Source organism: Apostichopus japonicus, chromosome 15 (genome assembly GCF_037975245.1).
Source record: "Apostichopus japonicus isolate 1M-3 chromosome 15, ASM3797524v1, whole genome shotgun sequence".
Classification (NCBI taxonomy): Eukaryota; Metazoa; Echinodermata; class Holothuroidea; order Aspidochirotida; family Stichopodidae; genus Apostichopus; species Apostichopus japonicus.
In genome coordinates, this window is record NC_092575.1 from 24,840,443 (window position 1) to 24,862,472 (window position 22,030).

Below are 22,030 nucleotides of genomic sequence, written 5' to 3' on the forward strand. Positions count from 1 at the left end.
GCACAGAATAACATCTTGTTCCCAACACCTAAAACGAAGGAACAGATTCACTTAAGAAAGAAAATAAGATGAAAAAAAAACCCAATGTAATGTCAATTAAATCTTGGGCGAGGAATATTTTTGGTTTTCATTTAAAGTTAACATAGCGCGAATTATAATTAGTGTTGATAAGTTTGGTGGGTGTTATGATGATGTCAATAACACGGTGTATTTAGGTGGTGGCCTTCTCACCCCTACCCATTTTCAACGCCCCACAAACCTAACAAATATTTTTTGTTGCAACACCTTGCGCGTAAAGCTGATTACTGCTATAACCACCGTATGTTTCAACAAGCGCATTTCACATTAAACATTAAAACCAAGACCCCCTAACCGAGAGATTTCAACAACTTCTTGTTCACATACACCTTCCTTTTTTAAAGTCTTGCCTCTGCCCCTGACACCTTTCTTATTTAAGTGAAATCAAATAATCTAAATGCTTTTCAGCTTCCGTATACACTAAGCAAGCGATGGAGGAGTATACACACACACACATATATATATATATAGCTATCAATATATATATATATATATATATATATATATATCAATATATCAATATATATTTATATATTGATAGATATATATATATATATATATATATATATATGTATATATATATATATATATATATATATATATATATATATTCAACTGTTGTAAAATATGAACAAAATCGAAAGAAACTGAAACATGAAAAATATTAATATAAATTAAGAAAATGTTAGCCAAACTTATTCTGACTCTTGTATCTTAGTCACTTAAAGTTCAAATGAACTAAAGTGGTTAACCAAGAATATCTGCGTTCTCTGTCCAAGGGGTCAGATCTAACATCGGAATCTTGTCGAAGTCGTCACAGCTCACGCGTCTGTTGTCGATCGCCTCGCTGTTCCAAGTAAGCCCCAGCGGCGGACGAATTGAGATTAGCCGTCTGAAAGCAATATTTATATAATATCTATATGTGTCTGACTGTTCTTTGCGATCTGACAACATTAGATGAAGTAATTATAAATTCAAACAAACAATACAATATTCTTATTCATATCAAGATATATAAACAGGGCATCCTGAATGCAAGCAAGCGAGTACAAAAGGCAAGAAAGAAAGCGATATGAGCAAGGAAGATGAGCAAGCTAACCATAATTGTTGTTTCTCAAGAAGTCAACCAAGGGATAAATCGAGCAGGCAAGAAATATGCAGACTACTATAGGCAAGCCAATTAAGTAGGTATTAGTAAGCAATACATAGATCAATCGATTAACTGTCACTGAGAAACAAGAAAAACTCAAATTGAATTAAAATGAAAGGTAAACGAGATCAATTAACAAGGAAACAAGGAAAAAGAGCAATTATTTGCCAGCAAATAACCCAGAAAGCAAACAAGATCAATATTAATATATAAACAAGCAAACAAGAGCGTCTGTGTTAGCAAACTGTATCATATCAATTGTTTAAAGGATCTGCGATTTAGCCTCCTAATTATTCATTCTCCGGTCTCCTGTTATCTGACTCCTATAAAACAGATCACATTGACCGTAGAGCCTCATTGTAAAGTTTTATCCACATTTATGAGGCATTGCTAGCCATACTGTGCATATAGATATACAGTACTGTGACAGTCCGAATGAAAAGGGACTAACACCAGTACCGTGTGGTTGTTTCTTAATTGAGTGACTCATACAACTTCATTCTCGTAAGTATTCAAGGTGATGATGAATCCTTTCGTAAATTTTAACGCTAAGAGTGATCCCTCATTGGTCACCATATATTTTCTACGGTTCTTCAAGTGATCGAATCCTCAATTGATTACCTACGCTAACAGTAATACAATCATATCAAATTGCACTAACAATATTCTTCCAGTGAACAAACCATCAATGTATTGCGTACACTATAGCAGTGATAGCCTAAACTAACATTGCTGTTCCATGAAGCCATTTCATCAAGGTATTGCCCACTAACGAATGCGCACATCGTCCTTAGATAAAGTCTACACTAACAATGATATACCCTTTTGCTTGTGGATAAATGGATGGCTGGTTGGATCTTCTTATATCATTGCTCTTTCGATACTCGATTTGTTCTTCCACGTCTATACGAACAATAATGGATTGATACAGGGCACTTCCAAAGTAACCAATATTCCTATAATTTATATCGCAGTTTTCAAGTTTCCAAGTTCCAGGTACAGAATCGGGCCAAAACAATCTTTTAATCTCAAGTTACCTAAAATGTTTGAACAACGTTCGTCATGATTACATCACGGACCACATGTTGTGTTAATTCCAATCTAAATTAATATATGTATTTCGAGTGCAACTATAACATCACAACTCTTTGCTTCAAGTCGGAACAAAACTGCGACAGTCTCAACTATTATACCAATATCTAGAAAACGGGAAATAGCAGCCGCGTGCAAAATTCACCAGGATGCTTAGTATATGTTCTTTTACATTAGTCAAAGATGTATATGTATACTCTGTGTTGTCCTTTTAAGGTTTTATCTTAATGTAAGCTTAGTTGGAACATTACCTGTCCAAAGAAGCGTCAGTCTTCATTCTGAATACCCACGGTTGGATTCTCAGAATTTGGATGTTGTTACAAATTACACGAGAAAATAACACGTGCCCGATGGCATCTATTTGAGCTAAAATAAGGAAATCAAAATACAATAATGTGAAATAAAAGGCTTTTCATAGAGAGGAAGGGGGAAGGCTGCTCTCCTCCTAACTCAAATATTGGAAAATTAATGCTACTTTCAATGATCAGATGTCCCACCTAATTGCATTCTCAATGCCGCCGGGACTCCGTAAGTCTGCCTTAAACTTGTCTGTTGTCTATAGACTTTGATAGCATTCTTTACAATAAGAATCAAAAGATCAACTTCAGTCAATTCGGTGACAGTCTATAGGTATTCTAACTAAAACCAGTATTGATTTTTCTTCAAAGGATTACCACTACTCCTTAAAGAATGGTGCGCTAAGTGGAGAATCAGTAAAAACAGTGCTCTTCATTCGAAATTGGGGATTTTATCTACTCGTTTTCTATAGGCTCAAGCATACTGATAAGTATCAAACATTCTGAGGATATTATCCGATGATGCATTGGAATTACTTTTAACAGCAAAACTATACTTTAACAAACATCCCAACTATAGGTAAAACATGGAGGGTTATACCTTATCATAGAAAACTACTTAGTTATCACATGAGTCAACCGTGTTAAATTTATATTGATAATACTCAGACCAAACATATCCTTATATATGTGAGAAATAATTTACTAAGCAATGTCCCAAAGTAACATCAATAATATGATAACGTCACATTCAAGCCTTGTACATCTACCCAGGCTTCGTTTACTTTAGAAATTCAAATTGGGTCATCTCTTTACTCATATGTCCCTCTTTTAAGGATCCCGGTGCAAGAGGACTTGTGAGTTAAACCCCTCCGAGGGCGACGGGAGGGGGGGGGGGACAGCACAGCCACTGGGGTAGATTCTAGTTTAGGAAGGTATACAATGGAATGGTGGTACCAGGTCTCAGGGAGCCCCCGGTGGAAGTCAAGCTACTCGGTTTTACTATAAGTCTCATTCTGTCTTTTGGCCAGCTGCCTCCTTCTGTTGACAAATTTCTGTCTGGCATTTGTATTTGTAAGCCACTGACTCTTTGGTCTGTTGGTCTTTTAGCTTACTTAAGCGGTTTGTTTTAACAAATAAATGTTTCCATCCTGAAGGATCGGCTGTCCGTATACATCTAGAGAGCTACATATGGGAAAGGGGGAAGGCAGGTGCGGGAGGTGGTAGGGAGGCGGAAGGAATTCTTCTGTAGATAAGGGCTACATTCCTTTCTGTTTCCTACATCCCATCCATTTCAAATTGTTCATTCAGGAATTGGCGGAAGACCGTAAAATTAATGGACATACATCCAAAACGTACCATTAGTAAACGCCTGTGGTTTCTCTGCGTTTTCAAAGTAAAACCTATCGCCGTATCTCAAGTTGTGAAACTGTAACCCAAGAGCGTTGGCAAGAGTTTCCCCGACCAGTGCACCTGGGAGGTGATTTTCGGCAAGCATACCGACGAAGGGCTCGATTTCCTCGACTGAACTGGATTGGATAAACATTTCAAAGTTCTTAGATGCGATGTTTATGAGAAATACACGTACATAGTAATAGCATGTCAGCTATGACAGTGCTCAACAGTCGCACGGTGCCTCTAGAATGGCGTGTTAGCAATAACTAGTTGACATGTTCTTCATGAAATCAAACTATAGTCAACGTAGTTTTGAAGACATATTTTCAAACCTGTATACAGTTTTGAAGACTTCAACATCCTCAGGACGACTGATTGCTTTTAAATCCTCAAATGATTTGACATCGCTCAGACCGAAGAACTTTCTGTAATCCAGGTAACTGGGTAGTCCATGATCCCGCCCACGTTGAATGTTAAGTGCGATAAGGTCCAATGCAAAGCTACCGAAAATGAATATGCAGAACGTTAAATGTGACAAGGTCCAATCAAATTGAATACATACATAAATATACATAAATATATATATATATATATAACTGAAAATCGTAATGAGTTGGAAAATCAAGAACAGTGAAAAAACTTTCAGCCTCCACCGGGATTCGAACCACGGGCCTTCCGCTCTGTACGCGGACACCCTAACCTCTAGGCTATGGACGCTGATTGTATGTCCAGAGGTTCGAAACCGGTAAGGAAGGTCGTAATTCCACTGCAGGCGTTTGTCACCTGTATCGAACAATACTATAGTTCTGTTTTTGGTGACATATTTTGCCTTACTCTAGAAATCAAACACGATGCTAATCAACTCGAAATCATTTGTGATTCCTAAAGCCGGATCTCGAAAGAGATACTTTGAACAGACTTTATGTTAATGCAATGGAGGAAAAGGACAAAGGCAAATGAATATATATAACTGAAAATCGTAATGAGTTGGAAAATCAAGAACAGTGAAAAAACTTTCAGCCTCCACCGGGATTCAAACCACGGGCCTTCCGCTCTGTACGCGGACACCCTAACCACTAGGCTATGGACGCTGATTGTATGTCCAGAGGTTCGAAACCGGTAAGGAAGGTCGTAATTCCACTGTAGGCGTTTGTCACCTGTATCGACAATACTAGTTCTGTTTTTGGTGACATACTTTGCCTTACTCAAGAGATCAAACATACATGGATTACACCAGATTTTTAATTTTCTATGAATTATTATTATTTTCTATCATATATATAATGATCAACATTTACAAGTGAACAGATTAGGAAGGAATCAGGTGGGGAGGGGGGTGGTGGGGGAGGGGGGGGGGGGCGGCCGGTTCAACTTGACCTGTGCACAGAATTTCAAAAGTTTCCCGAATTCTAAAATCCACCGAATGACTAAAGTCAAGGGCCATGGAAGGGCCAGTTGAAGGGTCGTTGAAGCCGAAATCCCTTTTAGGGGGCCCGAGGCTCTTCCGCCAAAAAAAGATTTAATATACAGTCAACGGGGGCATTCTTTTTTTTTTGGTGTGTGGTTGATAACGAGGCTTAAACCAGTTGCATGTGATGCACTTCTTGCCCGGCTGAATTTTCAAAATCTCCTGACTGACATGGAAAGTAGGGGAATTCCCCCCCCCCCCCTCTTCCTTTTTGCGCACGCCACTTCATCAAACAATGACAATTTCATGTGATTTCCAAGAATACATCATCACAAAAAATCAACATGGGCTTTTTTCCATCGTGAATTTGTCATGTGTATGCTTCCTATAAGCGCGTGCCAACTTTAATTAACCTCCAAAGCGTTTATCCATTAACATCCTCTGTTTGAGCTCCGAGAAACCAACTACCCTTATACATATAGCAGGAAGAAATACTTGCTATTCTAATGGTAATATTCTGCATAAATGAAAGTACCGTTACGATGAAAACTGAAGTTGCAACCTGAACTTGTTTTGTGCGCACTTGCCATTTTAGCATATATGCAAACTTTTACATTCGTAAATTCCCTTCTTTTCACTTACGTTGAATTTTGAAACAGTTCAAGGTGAACTGACTTGCTAAAATGGCTGTCTACCGCTTGCAAACGTTGGTTCAACGCCCCGTTGATAATGGACAGCACACTGCCTCTCTCAAGATCCCGCAATATCTTTCCGTTGAAAAAAGCGTTTGATAGTTGTACCCCTTGAAGGCCTTTGAAATTTCGTGAGAGCCTTCTAAGATTTTGCGGAACAAGGGAATGGCCGAATCGAAAAAAAGCCGTTGCAAAATCAATGCTTATCGATGGGTCAATCTGTAAAGAGAATAGCATATGTTCAAGACAAGATGCGTCATTGTTTAAACCCCGTTTCCCGTTGCTTTAGAAATGTACCAAATGCATCATACGTATATATCAGTCCTGCCAGATGTCGTGTCGCATTTAGCAAAAAAAAAAAATTACAAACGGAAATGTATTATTATCTGAGTCTAAAATGTTAATTAAACTTACCATATTTGGTTAATACTAGATATGATAATGTATTACAAGCCTTTATTCTAATGTCATGAGACCCAAGCCCAAATGCCAACGTTAAAAAAGTGTTCCAAAAAATATCATGAAAGAAATATTCCAGTCCGAGACAAAATCCCATACCGAGCATTGAAGCTATACTCACGGTGGCGTTATATCCAGCATACCCTTCCAGTATATTGATCCTGTACTTGTCTACAATATCCTTGTTAAGTACAGGAATGAGCCATTCCCTATATACTATATTTTGCAGAATGCCTCCCACAATTTTCCTCGCCTCTTGGTACAACCTCTCATCATCCCATCCAGGGTTGATCTGACTGAGCTCACGTGCGATTCGATTGTGTTCGCTGACGAAGATGGTGTGCAAGGCTGTTAACACGGGCTGTTCTGCTGCCCTGATATCGCCAGCTCTACCACAAGGTTTCTGATTATTAACAGCTTCGCATTCCTCGTTGCCGTCATCTGATGGCAATAACTGGATACGACCGGCAGACAGCTCCTCAGTTAGCATTAATCCATTATCTATTTGTGTAAAGATAATGTTTCTTTTGACTGTGCATATCTATAATTGAATACATTATATATATATATATATATATATATATATATATATATATATATATATATATATATGGTGGCATCCCTATATTCCGACGTCTCTATGTTCAGACAAAATGAAAAAAAAAACGGAGCAATTTTTTTTATCCAAAAATTTGTTTGTACCTAGAAAACTAGTTTTGTGACGCCAATGTTTTTTTTGACCAACATTTTTTCGGACCAAATTTTTGAGACCAAATTATTTTTACACGAAAAAAAAAATGTGACCCAAAGTTTGTTATGACCCAAACAGTGCTTGTGACCGAAAATTGCTGGTGACCCGAAATGCAATGCGCGAAAAATGCAAAGAGTGGAAACATACATCCTAGCCCACCATAAAGTATAATTTATACGTCATGATATTTGTGATGAAGAAATGACGAGACAACTTTCAAAAAACAAAGTATGGTCGTTGAAGCGTACACACGTACTTTTTCGAAGCTGTTGCAATTCGTTCATTTTTGGGATTTCTGGGATCATTTTTTTTTTCATCAAAACACCTTGTGATTCGTTTTGTTGTTTAGAGTTTATTTGGAGTTATTTTTTGTCTGTTCCTGTCATTCCGCCTGTTTTTGTGTTCATTCTGTGCTGTTTTTTTGTCTTGTGTCAGTGCTGTCCGTGGTTTAAGGTCTGTGGCGTCAGTGTATCCTATCGTTCAGTGTATAGTCGATGTTGAGCCTAAGCTGCTAATCGTGAGTATCGTTTTTCCGTGTTCGCGGGTTTTTCTGTGCCTTAGTGTATTCGTTATTATTGTCTGTTCCTGTCATTCTGCATGTTTATGTGTTCAATCTGTGCTGTTTCTCGTCTTCTTTCAGTGTTGTCCGTTGTTTTAGGTCTGTAACGTCAGTGGATCCTATCGGTTAGTGTATAGTCTCTGTTTAGCCTAAGCTGCTCGATTTTCTGTGTTCCCCGGGTTTTTCTTTGACTTAGTATTTTCGTTATGGCTGTGCCTGATTGTTTAGTCTGCTGTGATACGTGTAATATGTGGAACGAGTTTGAGATTTCTGGCTTGGAATGTGATTTTAAATCAGCGTCTAGTGAAGCTATTGGGTTTGTTTGCGATAAGCGTGTGAAAGTTAAGGAATTAGAGGAGCTATTGAATAGCTGTAGTTGTGTATGGACGGAAGTCGGGAATAGTAGGGCTGTGAGTAGTGCAGTTGCTGAAAGGGATTGTTGCGAGGTTGTTCCAACTTGTAATGGATTTGACGTGTTACCTGTGGAGGAGTTGAGTGACGTTGATGATGGGAATGAAGTCTCCCAGGAGAGAAATAGTGAGTGGCTAGTAGTGGACGAAGTGCGTGGTGATTGTGATGTGATAGAAGATGGTAGTGTGGTTGCAAACAGCGGTCAGTGGGGACAGGAGAAGTCGAAAGGAAGAATGGTATTGTGTGGGGATTCACTAGTACGGTATGTAGATCGAGAGTTCTGCAGGGCGGATAAAGCAAAAAGGGTCAGGGTATGTTTGCCAGGTGCTAAAATCCAGGATGTCAGTAAAAGGGTAAACAAAATCGTGTCAGATGAGGAGGTGGTTGTGGTCCAGGTAGGCACTAATAATGTGCAGAAAGAGTCACAAAACATTATTCAGTCTAGGTACCACGAATTGATGTGTCGACTAGCATCAACTCGGGCTAAAGTTGTCATATGTAGTTTGTTGCCAAGATTTGACAACAAGGTTCTGTCAGAAAAGATTGTAACTTTGAATGGTTTATTGTATAGTCTGTGTGCCGACTTCGGCTTCACATTTGATGACATGTGGTCATCTATCCAGGGTAGAAGGGATTTGTTCGCCAGGGATGGTTTGCACTTAGCTAATACTGGGGCCTCGTTGTTTGGTAGGATGGTGAATTACTCTGTTGAACAGCTATGTTTAATCTAAATTGGGGGCGATGAGGTCAGGAATAATTTTGGATAAGGATTATGTTCCTAGTGGAGGCAATTATAGTTGTTTTGCAAGCAAGAAAAGTGATAGTTATAGTTCTAACTTTAGGAGGCATGCTAAGGTACATAGTTTCAGGGATAAGCTGAAAATTTTCTTTACCAATGCTAAAAGTATTCGTAAAAATTTTGCTGAATTTACTGTGCTTCTTGAGGATCTGAAACCGGATGTGTTTGGTATCACCGAATCTTGGTTAAGGGAGGACATTGATAGTGCTGAGGTTTCTCACCCGGGGTATGTTGTGTATCGTCAGGACAGAAGGGATACTCATAATGGGGTTGGTGGGGTAGTTTTATTGTATGTTAGGGATGACATTGTAAGTGTTGAGAAATCTCAGTTGCAAGGGGCTTTTGTTAATTCTGTCTGGTGCGAGTTGTCCACAAACAACTCCAAGAGGTCAAGGGACGTTATCACTGTGGGCGTTGTTTACCGCTCTCCTAAAAGCAGCGATGATAAAATGATGTCGTGCTGTTTGATTCAATTACAAAGGCTGCTATAGGTGATGTTGTTATAATGGGCAACTTTAATTTTCCTGACATTACTTGGATAGATAGTTCTAGTAGTAGGAAGGGTAGTAATTTTCTAGATGTTTTGCAAGATTGCTTTTTACATCAACATGTTACTTTCCCTACTAGGTGGGGGGGGGGATAACATCCTGGATCTTGTTTTGAGTTCTAATCCAAGCAATGTTGTTGATTTGACGGGTCTAGGAAAACTAGGAACTAGTGATCATGATATACTAGCTTTTGATGTTGTTTGCAAAGTCGTAAATTCTGTTAGGAATAAAAAAGTTCCTGATTTTTCGAGATCAGATACAGAGGCAATTGAAACTTTACTAAAGGGTACAAATTGGATTAATTTGTTTAGAGATATGAGCGCTTCTCAATCTTGGATTTGTTGTGCTGAAAAATTAAAGATCATTATGGAAAATCATGTTCCGTGGAAGAATCGTCGTCGTAAAAGCAGTATGCCTCACTGGATGAATGAGAATGTTAGATGTGCAATTAGGCAAAAACGTAGAATGTGGAAGATGTTTAGGAGGACTAAATCTGAATCTCTTTTGGCCAAGTTCAAAATTCATCAGCTGAAGGTAGAATGCTTAGTCTCTGATGCAAAATTGAATTTCGAAAAAAGCATTGCCCTAAAAATTAAGGATAACCCAAAGGCCTTCTTTTCTTATGTCAGGTCAAAGCAGAAAGTTAAAGATGCAATTGTTTCTCTAAGGGCACCACAGGCTGATAATATAGTTATTGATAGTCAGGATCTTGCAGATCTTTTGAACAACTATTTGGTTTTCACAAGGGAAGATACGAGTAGTATTCCAGATTTTCAGGGGGGCAGTGATAGGCCTAAACTGGATACGGTCTTATTTCCGGATGAGGTTGTCTTAAAGGAGCTGCTTCGTCTAAATGTTTCTAAAGCTTCTGGACCGGATGCAGTCCATCCGTATTTGTTGAAGACTTTTGCACACCATTTCTGCGTTCCACTCTCGTTGGTTTTTAGTAAATTTATGGACGAAGGTTATGTTCCTAGGGACTGGAGGTGTGCTAATATTACCCCAATTTTCAAGAAGGGTGATAAGTCTAAGCCCTGTAATTATAGGCCCGTTAGTCTCACTAGTGTAGTTTGTAAGGTCATGGAGTCTATTGTTAAAAAGTCTATGGTCTGTCACTTCAGCAGTCAGTCTTTGATCAGAGTGTCTCAACATGGCTTTTGTCAAAAAAAAAAAGGTCTTGTCTCACTAATATCCTTGAGTTTATGGAAGATGTAACAAGCTCACTACATAGCATAAGTCTGTAGATGTTGTGTTCCTGGATTTCCAGAAGTCCTTTGATAAAGTTCCCCACTAGCGGCTATTACTTAGGCTGAGCATGGGTGTCATAGGGAATTTACTGTCTTGGATCGGGAATTGGCTTGGTAATAGGGAACAGAGGGTGGTAATTAAAGGCTGTGCTTCTTCTTGGCAGAACGTTATTAGTGGGGTTCCATAAGGGTCTGTATTAGGTCCCTTGTTGTTTGTTGCCTATGTAAATGACATCGACGGAGATATTTTGTGTACAGCTAAGAAGTTTGCTGATGACACCAAATTGTATTCTGAGGTCTCTTCCAAGAGCGATTCTGAGAAATTTCAAGCGGATTTGGATAAGATTTTTTTCCTGGTCTCAGGGGTGGCAAATGCTTCTTAATAAATCGATAAATAATAAATCGATAAATGTAAGGTAATGCACATTGGTATTAGTAACCAAAAGTTTACATACAATCTTAATGGTGTGGGTTACAGGAGGTCTCTGTTGAAAGAGACCTATGTATCTACATTGACTCATCTCTGTAACCTTCTAAACATTGTCTTGATGCTGCTAAAAGAGGTAATAGGGTTTTAGGTATGATCAATTAAGAGGAACTTCAGTTTTCTGAAAGAGGACATAGTAGTTAGGCTTAATAAGCAGTTGGTTAGGCCTCATCTGGAGTATGCTGCGCAGGCTTGGAACCCTTATTTTGCTAAGGATAAGGAAGTACTTGAAAAGGTCCAGAGGAGGGCTACTAGGATGATTAGTTCCTTAAAGAGGGTTCCTTATTATAGGCGGTTACAACTGTTGAATCTCACCACACTGGAGCTTAGGAGGTTACGTGGGGACTTGATCCAGTTTTTCAAGATTGTGTATGGTTTCGAAAATTTATCCTTTACCGACTTTTTCATGTTTGCTAACAGTAGTTGTACTAGAGATCATTGTCTTAAGCTTCAAAAGTCACATAGTAGGATTAATATTCGGCATAGCTTTTTTTTTTCTAATAGGGTTGTGAATGAGTGGAATGGTTTACCTGAGAAAGTTGCACTTGCAAGTAGTGTCAATGGGTTTAAGAATGCTTTGGACAAGCACTTTAAGCATTGTAATCGGGTCTGAGTGTTTGTGTCTTCAGTTTTTCCCCTCTCTCTATAGGGTCCTTGATGGGGACTTAAGTGTCCCTCCTGATCCTTTTTTCTACTAAACTAAACTAACTATAGTTCATATCCCTCTACCAGTGTAGCATCTCTATGGTGTTCGTATCTTCATTGCTATAGTGCATAACGTTGTTCCTCTCAATTTTCTTTGTTCTTTAAAGCTGTTTTCAGTTTTGCTATTTCCTGTCTTTAGAGTTACTTTAGTGTAAGGTTGTCTTCTGTTTTATATGACATTATTATAAATACCCAGAGTCATTAAATGACTGTGTATTTCAAACATCAGGTGTGTAATTAAATATATCACTTACTTGTTGAACGGAGTTAAGAATGATCAAGGGAGCGTACATACCGGCTCACCATTTAAACGATAATTTCACTTTAACTTTGCTTAACTTTGAGATTTTTATTTGTTTGTATCCGTATACGTAGCCTAAATTCCATTAAAAACAGCAGGCGTGTAGCCAGGAATTTGCCAAGGGAGGGGTGAACCTGTAGGCAAACTGTCAGAGCCATAGATCCTGCATTGAGAACTATCTACAAGAAAATTTTGGCTGCAAATGCCTCCCAGATCGCTGGAAATGGCACTTCCCAGGCCTTTTAAGTTGCATCTAAGCTTGAAATTACTAGCGATTTCATTAAAGTATACAAAAATATATGCTCAGGGGGGGGGGGGGGCGGTCGCCCCCTTCGCCTCCTTGGCTACGCGCCTAAGAAACAGTGCATGTAAAAGCGTATGCACTTATAAAACAAAACCATGAATGGCATCGGAAAAGCCATAACAGAAATACTCACTATTTGTTCTTAACAGACTTGCTCTTTCGTCTGTGCTTCCATAGATATTTGAACCATCCAAGAAAGATGTAATTCCATTCATGGTCGTACGTGAAAGATCCAAGTCGTCCCCTCGTCTTTTGCAGTCTACGTTAGGAGACAAAACAGGCACAGACCTCTCAAATCGAATACATTGCCGAGTGCCGCATACCTCATCATCAGGTTTGCACGGGATCGGCAGGCAACCTTCTTGTTCTTCGCAGGTGCACCCCACTGAAAATCGATAGAAAGTAAATTATTATCAGCTCATTATATATTTTCTTGTGTGTGTATGTTTGTGTGTGCACTTGTTTTGTATTCTGACCGAGGACTTCCAAACCTTCGGATGTGATTTCTAAAGAACCACCACGTCCTTGAAAGAATTCTATTGTTATGGGGTATTGTTAAGGTTATGGTACATGGATTTGCACAATTGAAAAACAATGGGGTCCTCGGTCTAAATGTAAAACACACCTGTGTGTGTGTGATACCAGAACTTGCAACACGCAAGATTTTTCACTCATCGCGTCAGCTCATCTTTCCATTGTGTACATAATATATCCATAGAAAGAATTTGTGGAAAGTTCGTTGTTTTAAAAGAGCTCAACAAAAATAACCAAAAGATAGTAAACAATTATACATGATACCAAACGGTTTTCGCTTATTAAATATAGATATATTTCTCATATAGTTTGGCAATGTACACACATTGAATTTACCGTCATCAATTAATAAAATGCTGAGTGTATGCACGGTTGCTTTAAATCTAAATACCTCTTGGTTGATTCGTACAGCAAACAGCATTAGTTATAGAAAAAAACAAAAAAACAACAACAAGAGAATCTGTGCGTGGTTCTTTATATTTTGTTGTGCATGGTGGCACTTATTTTCGTCTGTGGTACATTTCATTTAGCTATTATTGATTGCTTGAAATAAGACGAAATAACATACATATTCATGAGTTATATTTTCCCCCTCCTCATGTCAGTTGGGACAATTTCCTCTATATGCCGATAACCACTGCATACTCTCCTCTCTTATCATGCTTCAAAGCACTCGTACTGAAAGTACAGAGAGTTCCTAACCTTTATCAGATAGAAACATGATATTCATACTGATCATACTGTCAGTACAAGTGCATTGAGACGTGACGTGGAATTATAGCATAGCAAAATATTTTCCTAACAATAGTTGTCTTTTTATAGCGTTCTCGACCTCTCTCTTACCGTCTAAAGTCGTAATAAGAGCCAAATCATGGTCGATGAACTGACCCATGTGAACTAAGAGCTCAGTCACATCAAACTTGGAAAGTCTCGAATCAGTGCATACAAACTCATCGGAGACTTCACGAGCGGTCTTTGAAAATTCGCGTGGCTTAGATACACCTGTTTTTGAGGCAAAGTATAGTGTAAAATAAGGTAAGCTAAATTATTTATAATAAAGAATTTGGAATCACGGAGACGAGAATTCATTCAATTATTATAATATTGCACATCTTTCTCTAGTTATTTATGTTTTTTAAATTTTATATGCACATTCACATATAAACCAATTTTGTATTTATGTTTCAGAATAACCTGCTGCATACAATGGCGTAACCAGAAATAGATAGCTAACAGAAGGATAAACACTAGCAAATTGAGTGAATTATATCTTTATAGATGAAACTCGTTGATCACAGTCGGTTCAATAACACAGTCAATTCTTGTCTCTTACAGAACTTAGGACTTATTCCTGTTTTTGATTTTGCTTTTTTTTGGGCATTTTATTTATTTATTATTTTTTTGGAGGGGAGGGGGGGGGGGAATTTTTATGTTTGAACATTAATATTAGAAACATGAAACCGATCAAATTTCTACTGAGGAAGGGTGTAGCTGCCGTGACGAAACTATATCTTGTTATATTTTTGAGGAAAATATCTTATACAAGTGGCAGCAATGTGCTACTGTACATGAAATCACGGAAAGGAAGAAAATATCAAACCGTCGGCGTAGTTTGCTCTTATCAGTCGGATAAAAGGCGTGTTGGAACGGCCAAGGGCAGGATTCATTAAGTTATTACATTCTCCATTAATAGTGCGGAAAGGTGAGCTTTCGTTGCATTTGATGTTGGAATTGCGGAAATCAACGATGCTGTTGTACGCTTGTAATTTTGCTGCCAGTTCTTCCCTGTAAATAGATAAACAAAACAAGAAGATTTCAGCAAACACTTAGTTAAATGGTTTTACCTATTTATGTTAGACGGCAGGGGGATATATAAGGGAAGGAGCTTAGACAGAGCAGAAGAATTCCGAACAATACCCTTTAAAGTAGTGTGTGTGTGCACTTTTCTCTTGTTCTTTCTTTGTATACTCCGACTGAGGACGTGAACAAAGGAATTCAAAGTCCCCAGACGTCATTTGAAAAGAACCACCATGTCCTCAGAAGAATTCAATTGTTAAGGAGTATTGTTAACAGTTAGGGTGAGTGTGTTGTTGGCGTGTTTATTCAAAGGTTTGTAAAACCTTCTGTGTTTCATCTTGATTACAAATATTGATCAAATCAAAACACCGTCTAAGATTTTTCTATCCGGAGTCAATGTCAATGTCAGAGAGCGATTAATTCAGTTTGGATTCCATTCTCAACATTTCGTATATCGATTAGACATTCTCCTGTGATATTTTCACGGCAGTATTAATAACAAACAAATTGCATATGAAGAAAAACTCAAGTTTACATGAAACGGGAAACGTGCATTGTTTTGAACGTTAATATTGGAAAGCATCAAGAAAAATGGTTCTTAATCTGTCTCCAAAAGTTTGTTCATTCGTTTTCTTGAATGAATGTAATTGCGTACTTACAAATCTGGGTCTGGACAGGTAAAGAGTGCTTCTATGTCGTGTACCAAGGCGGTCCTCGATTCCGCTATCTGTCGCTTGTGTATGCTATGCACGCTATGTTCATCCCTGGAGAAGGCTGCCAACACTTTGTACGGACTACGGGCCATTGGACATCCGTATTCAGAATCTATATATGATTGCAAGGTACACTAAATTTACGGTATTTTTTGTCTACATCTTTTTAGTTCAGCTACTATGATCGATATTTGATATTCTCTCTTCCCACTACTATCAACGTGTGAAATTATTGGCTTGTGCAGTGATAACCTAGCTATTTGTCAATTTTATTAATATTATAACACACTTTGGTGTACAATGTACAATCCAAGTCGTTATAGTAGAACAGTGTTATAGATATGAACTGAGTCGCCTCCCCTACCCTCCCCCTGCCCCGCCCTCAAAATTAACAAAGATAAATCGATAGAGGACAGTACCGATAACATATCAAATACAAACGGGTGATAATTTCTATGAAGGGAATCAGCCATGAAATATATAACCATTTGCATTTCTTTCTTAAGTTATAACCAATATATAAATAGATATTGGAGGACCGAAATAATCAATAACATAAATCAGATATAGCTAATACAATTGGGACGTCACAGAATATTAACAGTCAATTATTTTAAATATGATGTTTGAGGTTTAGATCTATGCAAAATTGGAGTCAGGTTAAGTCGTACAGCCTCAACACACACTGAACATGGCCACCCAGTTAGGATATTTTCTACTGTGTTGTAATTCCGTGTCCCGATTTTCCAAAGCACTCTTAAAGGGTGTGAAGACTCGCGCACAAAGAAACGTCTCATGCCGGTTATCTGGCCTAGTTTCGCATGAGGTGTAACAGAAGTGTTAGACACCACCATCGATCCCAGAAAATACACACACGGATTGCTACCGTCGGTAATTAGACACTATTGGGCACAGTCAGTACATGCAGCTACGGTCGATACCCACAACACAGTGTACATATAATAGCAGCGATGGACATCTCAGGTCTAGATAAAAGATAACAAGGTAATGGTATCACGTTTCATTACTGTCTGCATGTTGTAGCGACACGAACAAAACGTCACTTGCAAGCAACAGAAAGTTAACTTTTTCAGATGGCTGCACGCGGTTTGGGCGAGTCTTCAATGCCTTTAAGGACAGTATGAGCAGTATGGATATTACTTTCCTGTCAGAGAAAGGCAAGGAACTGTTCACACTGACAGTACGAGTGCTTTGAAGCATGATATGACAGGACAGCATGGATTGGTATTGTCATTGGAAAACGGCCCCAACTGCCTGAAAAAAAAACCCTGTACATACCCATTAGCTCTCCTGACGTCATACCGATACAGCCAATCAGCACCATGACAGGTACAACTGTTATTCTATAAAGAAATATTAAGTGTACAGTTACCACTGTATATTGCTATCGTTTGTAATGCAACTTTTGGAGAAAAAAAATTGTCACGGTTCTATGCGTGTGCTAGTTTAATTGTCGGTTTTGATTTCTGTCATTGTTGCATCCGACGACTTAATACTGTCGAATTTACTTTTTTTTACTTTGTTTTAAGTTTATCGAAATGTGTTAGTGGCAAATAATTTGTCTCTGATGCTCTACAGAACGTTAAAACTTGTTTGGGTTTAGTACTCATCTCAATTCGAAACTTTCAATATAAAAAGAAAGCTTCAAGGGAATACGTTATTCGAATCATTCAAAATTTACCTCAAATTCCCGATAACGAGCTGAAAGCAGATGCTCATATTTTTAAGTATTTTAACAAATCCTTATTATCAATCATATTGGCGATCAAAAAATTTAAGCTGACATGTGACTTTATTTTGAAGAAACCAACCACGCAATCACCTTAAAAAATCCCGACGAAATGGATTGTCCGTACTGAAGATTCGAGTATTTGAATATTTCTTGGCAAAACGGCATTCTGTTTTTCTTAATTTCTCAGCCAAATGTGACTTTTGAAATAACAAATGGGCACATTTTCAGTACGAAAATGGAACAATTATAGTAGTTTTCATAAGAAGTGTAATAACATTGTAGTAAATGTATAGTAGCGTAAAAGATTATGTTCTTTCATCATGTAAATGAAATTCAAAATTAGTTTACATCGACATGCGTATAAGCTGGTCATTATGATTAAGCAATCACATATGTTTCTTTGCTGTGCTTGTTATTCTTTTTGGCTCATGTAAATCAGGAAGCCATTATGTTCAAATGCTCTTTTTTCCGTTTATTTTATGGCAGGTCCACGTCGTGCCTCTTACGTTAACAAAATAAAGAAGTCCATATAAGTCTACTCATAACTACATATTGAGAGGTGTTTTCCTATTTTTTTCTGTGCGGTAGATATTAAAGCCATAAACGGAAGTTACACAGTAACGACAGTTAATGATAGAAACCAATTTTTTGTTACTTTTGTCGTCGCCAACAGTGCATCCATGGATTATGTCGTCAGAATTTGATAAAAAACGACTTATACAAGTATACGAGAAAAAAAACATTTCATTGACTCACCGAATCAAATGCAATGGCTTCATTGTGTGCTAAAATAAAAGCATAAAGAGTATACTAATGACCAAGAAAGAGAAAACAAACTCGAAGATGGGGAAATTCGTAGCGTCATCCATATATGAGATCTGTAAAATATTCTTCGTTTCGAAGTATGCAAATGAATACATTAAGTAGGATTCGAAGACTGGGGAGAGTCTCCAAGTTTTGCCCTTCAAGAAAATCTGTTCATTCAAACAAATAGTCTCGAATTTCCCATAAACTATACTCCTAGCGTAAGGATTATGAGCGCAGACACTGAACTATGAACAAATGGACAATGAAATCACATTATCTAATTCTTATAACAATATTAATAAATTTCGAGATAAATTATAAAAAATTTCAGTTTACAATCTCTATAAATCAATCGAGAATCTGATACGGCGTCAAATCGGAGAGGTAAAACGGTGAAATATAACAAATTCAAGATAGAACCGTTCCAATTTTATGGATAATACGTCGAATTCAAGATGATTCGTTAAATTTCAGATAAAATTATAAACTTTGACAAAGGAGCGTCCAAATTTTGAGATGGCCACCATAGCATATACAAAAAATAAAAAAATATGATATCAACATATTATACATGAGAATGAAATGGCAAAACATCACATTTTTTTAGCTGAAACCCCAATATTGTGAGATAAAATGTCTATATTTCGAGGTTTTTTTTTCTTCTTATAAAAACTAACATTTTCGAATGAAGCTTGAAAATGATTAAAAGATAAAATCTGATTAAATATATAATAGGCCTAATGTATAATTTTGAGAAACAACGTAAAAATCCTGATAAAATGTCAAAATTTCGAAATCAACCAACGAATATTTGACATATTTGACATGTCGGAATTTTGAGAACAAACGTCGGATTCGAGATGATTCGTTAAAGTTCAGTAACATGTTTAAGAAAGAAGCGTCCAAATTTCGAGATGGCCACCATAGCATACACAGAAATGAAATTATTTCGTGGAAACACCCACCACCGGCTTTCAGACCAACTGTTTTCCCCATGACATCAGTTTTTTACCTGACAAAACCGAAAAGTTACATTTTTGTGGAATGCTAGCCCACCACCCCACCACTTGAAGCCCTCACCGGCCTGGCGAGAATTTATAAGTTCCCGACTAGATAGTTAATTATCTTTCCTAAAACTTCATGAATTTCATTAAAACAAATCGCCATTTGTCCAACGACCTTCGCTTCACCGCCGGACGGAATATATTTTCCACACCCAGCGGCCATCACTTTCTTACTCCGTAACTTGTCAGAACTAACACTCTTTGACATAAATACAACTACATTGCAATAACTCAAACTTGTTGGGGAAAAGGGGAGGGTGTGGGTGGGGGTGGGGGCGGTGGGGGAAAGGTATTCATGAGCAATGAAATAATTGTCACATTTGTCTTATACTTATGACTGACAATATTACTTTTTTTCCAAAAAATAAAGCTTTGATTTTATTGAGACATTTTAGGTTCCTTCATATTTCTATATGCTACAGAGCCTAAGACGGTAAAAGGTGGATTAAAGGTTTGTTGTCATTTATTTGAAAATAAGAAAATGATTATCGTTCCTCCAAGTTCAAACATAGCCTATATTTTGATTACATCTAATTGAATTGTTTACCTCCTTAATTGCTTAATTCATACAAGTTTCATGAACATTGCTTCATATAACATAATAAATTAGCAAAAAAAAAAAAAAAAAATGGGAATAAATGAGAGAAACACGAAGGGTCCTATAAAGATAAAGGTAAGAAATACATCTTGATAATATCGTTTATCGAGGAACAATTTGGAAACTTTAAAGGGTGGTTTCGGTTTAGACAGTTGCTTGTATTTTACCAACAACACCCTACCCCAACCGTATCGGGTAAATGAACGGTTTCTTTGCACTGGATAAAGCAAGAAGCACTTTTATCTTAATTCAGCTCTATACACATATATAAAAATCTTACAGGAGTGACAGTTTCAATACTGAAAAATGAAACAACAAGACAAAAAAAGGGTATTTTTTTGTACAGGTGAGAAAGTTTATGCTGTCGTATAAATAGAGAGAAAACTTACCACAAGTTCTGCTGCGTTATTGAACTACACGAACAGCAATGTTCAAGTCACTGCGTCAAAAGCTGATCTGAAGCATCAATTGAAATGTTGGGTGTGTTTTATCTTATTTTTGATGGACAGAATAATTGGAAAGATCAACAACACATTGTATTCGTTATGCTGATTAAATTATATATTTTCAATTTTCAGGTAACACTTAATTATGTAAGCATATATACATTATATATCACATAAGGTGTTTGCCTGCTGTTACGAATATATGATTTTTAATTTATTCATTGATAATATAAAAATGAAACTAAAGTGCTTTATAATCACTACAATCGAATGATTTAATTAACCCCGTATTTCATTGCTTGCTGCGCTAACATGATGTCCAATTTAAATATGCATATTCACTATGCATCACGTAATAATGAAATCTAAATAATATAATTGTTCCAATGTTGACTCAAAGGTTGAGATTATCGCTGTAACATGATCTTACTCTTATAGAAAAAAATATATACATAATTCTAGTGAACTGTTTATATTCAAGTCTTAATTCCAACCTACCACGCATGCGCAGTGACAATTCGACTCACCAGGGTGGGCATACTTTGAGTGGAAGTTATAGGTGGTTGCAGAGTGGCCAAAATTATACAGAAACATTTCTTTTCACTCGATATTAAAATGCGGGTGGACTAGCGCTTAGGTTCATATTCGTCGTTTGATCAGCGCAACCCCCACACATTACCATAGGCCATACCTTCCATTGGATAATCAACAGTTGGATGACTCGGAGTTCGAGTTGAATATAGACAGTGCGATAGAGTTGCAACTTTCTTTATAACTGTAGGATAATATTACTGTGATCAATGAGCTCCTGTAGCCATCATATGGGGCTTATTTTATAGTTCTGTTTTATTCTTTTTCTCTTCTTTCTTCTTCACTCTCCTGTTTTTTTATGCAAATCTTTTTTCCATGTTTTGTTAGCGAGAGCCTTGTGGAAGATAAATATGGCTTATTGACTTCAGGATTTAAATTATCGCTGTAATTATGGTCTTACTATTATGAAAGAAATATATATATATATATATATATAATATATATATGTAATTCTAGTGAACTGTCTGTATTCTAAAGTCTGAAAATTTATTATGCTAATTCGTATATAATGTTAAACTACTTTTTAATAATGTAAATTTCTTATACGTTGGCATATTATATTATTGATTATTTTCAATTATAAATAATAATCAAAATAGATTTAAACTATATAACTATATAAACTATATATAAACTGAAGTCTAAATTCCAGGCTAGTACACATGCGCAATGAAAATTTGAATATTCAGTGTGGACGTACTTCGAGTGAAAGTTAGGAAGTTCAATGAATGTTGCAGAGTGGTCAAAGTTATACAAACATTTCTTTGCACTCGATATCATTATGCGGACCGACAAATGTTCTTAACAATAAGTGAATTATTATTGATGTTAGAAAAAAAAAGATTTCTTGGAGAACACTTTCTTGATGATAAATCACAATACATTAAGTTAACCGTTTGGACGGACCTATTGCGTTAGTGTTGTCAATTAAGTTTCCTTTAAGTTTGTTAGGTTGTCCCGGGACCGACACAACCATTAGTATATTAGGTTTCTCACTATTCCAAAATATTACAGGAAAAATATAAGCCTCAGGCCTGGAACAGTG

The 22,030-nt window shown here is 37.2% G+C and overlaps 1 protein-coding gene across 1 annotated transcript; it reads right to left on the reverse strand.

Annotated features, from left to right (window-relative positions):
• Positions 1 to 671: 671 nt before the first annotated feature.
• LOC139981455 (salivary peroxidase/catechol oxidase-like) lies at positions 672 to 20,406 on the reverse strand. Its single transcript, XM_071993856.1, has 13 exons — positions 20,338 to 20,406; positions 18,236 to 18,264; positions 17,026 to 17,090; positions 15,673 to 15,838; positions 14,817 to 15,001; positions 14,060 to 14,218; positions 12,816 to 13,067; positions 6,692 to 7,071; positions 6,062 to 6,330; positions 4,344 to 4,511; positions 3,976 to 4,145; positions 2,572 to 2,686; positions 672 to 970 (listed from the first exon to the last, which is right to left on the reverse strand). Exons 2-13 carry the CDS (start codon positions 18,256 to 18,258, stop codon positions 826 to 828), a joined length of 2,097 nt encoding a protein of 698 aa, XP_071849957.1. The 5' UTR covers positions 18,259 to 18,264; positions 20,338 to 20,406; the 3' UTR covers positions 672 to 825.
• Between the last annotated feature and the right edge of the window lie 1,624 nt (positions 20,407 to 22,030).

Bases quoted from the DNA above. Each gene is read 5' to 3' on its own strand.
- LOC139981455 (XM_071993856.1), bottom strand. From the start codon at position 18,258: ATGAAGCCATTGCATTTGATTCG. The intron at 14,219-14,816 runs GTTTGATATTTT...CCTCAAAAACAG, and splicing joins AAGAGCAAACTACGCCGACG to GTGTATCTAAGCCACGCGAA. The intron at 6,331-6,691 runs GTGAGTATAGCT...TTCTCTTTACAG, and splicing joins ATGCTGGATATAACGCCACC to ATTGACCCATCGATAAGCAT.